At 43.7% G+C, this 3,448-nt stretch overlaps 1 protein-coding gene across 1 annotated transcript in view; it reads left to right on the forward strand.

The window, feature by feature from the left end:
- Positions 1–318: 318 nt before the first annotated feature.
- ajap1 (adherens junctions associated protein 1) overlaps positions 319–3,448 on the forward strand; it is an 82,200-nt gene continuing 79,070 nt past the window's right edge. The window contains 1 exon segment of the mRNA XM_063193323.1: positions 319–502. Within this exon segment, the coding sequence (XP_063049393.1) occupies positions 319–502 (184 nt within the window).

The raw sequence follows: 3,448 nt of genomic DNA on the forward strand, positions 1-3,448 counted from the left end.
GCCAGAAAAGTTAAAGCCAATCTGAGAAATCTCAAAACCAACATGTCTGTTCAAGTGGAATTATTGGAAACCCCAAGCGTATGCTCATCTCCTATCCGAATGGCCAGTGAGGAAATTCGGCACTCTCTCGAAGCAGACGGATTGCAAGTCGCGGACCATCCTGTCAGAGGCCTGGAACAGGAAAGCCTCGGACTTCTAATCGGAGGAGACTACTACTGGGACATCGTGACAGGACAGACAAAAAGACTGGAAAATGGACTTGTGGCTGTAGAAAGCAAATTCGGATGGCTGATACAAGGAACTGTCTCAATTCCTGTAATGAGTGTGACAACTGAAACAGTGGACGTGAACATCCTGCACCTCAGTGTTGATGAGGGACACGCACTGAGTGACCAATTACGGAGTTTCTGGGAAACAGAATCGCTGGGAATTACGGACATCAAACAGAACCCAGAGACCGACGCACTGTGGAAGTTCGAACAGTCTGTGAAACATCATGAAGGTAGATATGAAGTCAGTTTACCTTGGCGTAACGATAGCATTAATTTGGCAAGTAATTACAGCACTGCTAGAAACCGTTTGAATGGCCTTATAAAACGTTTCCATAACAATGATGAACTGTACACACAGTATGATGGAGCAATCCAAGAGTACTTGGCTGAGGGAATAGTGGAAGAAGTGCCAAATGTAGAAACAGAAAATCAAGTTTACTATTTGCCACATCATCCAGTGATAAAAGGACCACGACAAAGTTGCGCATTGTGTTTGATGCGTCATCCCATGAGAAAGATAGTCGCTCATTAAATGAATGTCTCCATACGGGACCAAATCTGAACCCTGATCTACTCAGTGTCCTGATCAAATTCAGACAGCACAGAGTTGCCATGATGGCTGACATAACGAAAGCCTTCCTACAAATTGGCCTGAATGAGAGAGACCGAGATGTGCTCAGATTCCTCTGGTTCAAGAGAGAAACCGACCCCAAATTCAGAGCCCAAGTTAGCGACATTGAGAATGACGCGCGTGCCATTTGGTGCGTCATCAAGCCCCTTTCTGTTAGCCGCAACAATCAGACACCACCTGAGGAAATATGAAAAGAAATATCCTGACGAAATCAAAATGCTGGATCAATGCCTGTATGTAGATGATCTGATTACTGGAGCGGATAATGTGGAAACTGCACTGAAATTGTCTCAGACAGCCAAAGAAATAATGTCAAATGCAAGCATGAAATTATGCAAATGGAATACAAATTCATCTGAATTACGACACGAATGGAAACAACAAAATGATGAGGAAACAGTTGAAATCAAAGGCCCAAACCCACTCAAAGTGCTTGGAATAACGTGGAACAGAGATACCGACAAATTCATGTTTGAAACTAACGAATTAATCGAATTCTTGCAGAACAAAAAAGACACGAAAAGAGGAGTGCTGCAGACATCTGCACGCATTTTCGATCCTGTTGGATTTTTGTCTCCATTCACCATTCGAGTCAAATGCCTTTTTCAGGAAATATGGGAGAGAGGAATATCATGGGATGATGAGCTCCCTTTCGATATCATGCAAACCTGGCATCAATGGTGCGCAGAAATCACCCATTTGAAAAGCATAAATGTACCACGTCGTTATGACAGTGATGGCAATGATAACGAGAATGAGATGTGTGAAAAACCAGTTCATTGTGAAGTGCACGTATTCACCGATGCAAGTGAAAAAGCCTACTGTGCTGCAGCTTATCTGCGCTGCGTAAAGCAAAACGGAGAGTGCACAGCCAGTTTAATCGCTTCCAAAACAAAGGTTGCACCACTAAAGAAAATGACAATTCCCAGACTGGAGTTAATGGCAGCACTCATTGGAGCGAGACTTGGAAAGTTCATCTCAAACAACCTGAACATAAGCGACAATGACATGCATTACTGGACAGACTCGATGATAACATTCCATTGGATAAGGAGCAGTTCCAAACAGTGGAAACCATTTGTGGAGAATCGAGTGAGCGAAATTCAAAGCCTGACATCACCGGAAAACTGGAAACATTGCATCGGAAAGGAGAACCCAGCTGACCACGGAACTCGTGGAATGAGCGCACGCGCGCTCCAGGAGGATGCGCTCTGGTGGCACGGGCCGGAGTGGCTGAAAGACTGCACGCACGACCAGGAAACCGAATCACAGGTGACAAATGAAAATGATGAAGTGATTGAATATGTCGTTCAAAACACAAAAACTGACACACAGATTGACCCAGACTGTAAAATAACACAGCTGTTTGATTTAAAGAAGTACAGCAGACTCAATAGAGTTTTGAGAATCACAGCATGGATAAAACGCTTTGTGCATAACGCACGGACACAAAACAAAAGAACTGGAGAATTATGCACTGATGAGATTCAACAAGCAGAACAGTACTGGATCAAACAAACTCAAAGTGACAACTTTTCACAGGAAATCGCCAGCCTGTCGAAAAAGAAAGATATGAACAGACATTCAAAACTCTTATCACTGAAACCATTCCTGGATGAAAGTGGAATTCTGCGTGTAGGAGGAAGATTACAGGAAGCAAACTGGTCTTTCAATCAGAAGCATCCATACATACTGCCAAGCAAGAGCAGGTTTTCAAAACTTTTAATCATTAAAGCACATGAAAACGTGATGCATTTAGGCTTACAAGCCACACTGAACCAACTACGAGAAACGTACTGGATACTGAAATCCCGACAGATGACCAAGAGCTGTGTGACGCGCTGTTTGGTCTGCAGACGCGCACGCGCAAAAGCTGGAGAACAGGTCAGTGCACCGTTACCAAAAGAGCGCATCAATGAGGCGCCAGCCTTCGAAATTACTGGAGTTGACTTTGCTGGCCCAGTGTATGTTAAACCAGATAACAAAAAGGCATACATTGCTTTATTCACATGCGCTGTAACCCGAGCTGTACATTTAGAACTTGTTTCAGATTTAACTACTGATGCATTCCTGCTTGCCTTCAAGAGGTTTATTGCCAGACGCGGCATCTGTAGTGTAATTTATTCTGACAATGCAAAAACCTTTAAAAGGGCTGAAAAGGACTTGAAATTAATGTGGACAATGATGAAAGACAACAAATTACAAGAACTGTTTACCGACAAGAGAATCACATGGAAATACATCGTTGAGCGAGCCGCTTGGTGGGGTGGCATGTGGGAGCGCTTAGTGCGAACAGTTAAAACTTGCCTACGAAAAATATTGGGGAGATCCTATCTTCAATTCGAGGAACTCCAAACATTGATATGTGAAGTTGAGGCTGTGATTAATTCTCGCCCCCTCTCTTACCTGCACACGGATAGCAGTGAACCTTCACCACTCACACCTGCTCACTTTCTAACTGGACAGAGGATTACTACCCTTCCTTCTTATCCCCAAAGTGAATCCAGTGTCAGTAATACGAGTGCAACGCAACTCAACAAGAGAC

The sequence above is a fragment of the Engraulis encrasicolus genome, unplaced genomic scaffold (assembly GCF_034702125.1).
Source record: "Engraulis encrasicolus isolate BLACKSEA-1 unplaced genomic scaffold, IST_EnEncr_1.0 scaffold_34_np1212, whole genome shotgun sequence".
NCBI lineage: Eukaryota > Metazoa > Chordata > Actinopteri > Clupeiformes > Engraulidae > Engraulis > Engraulis encrasicolus.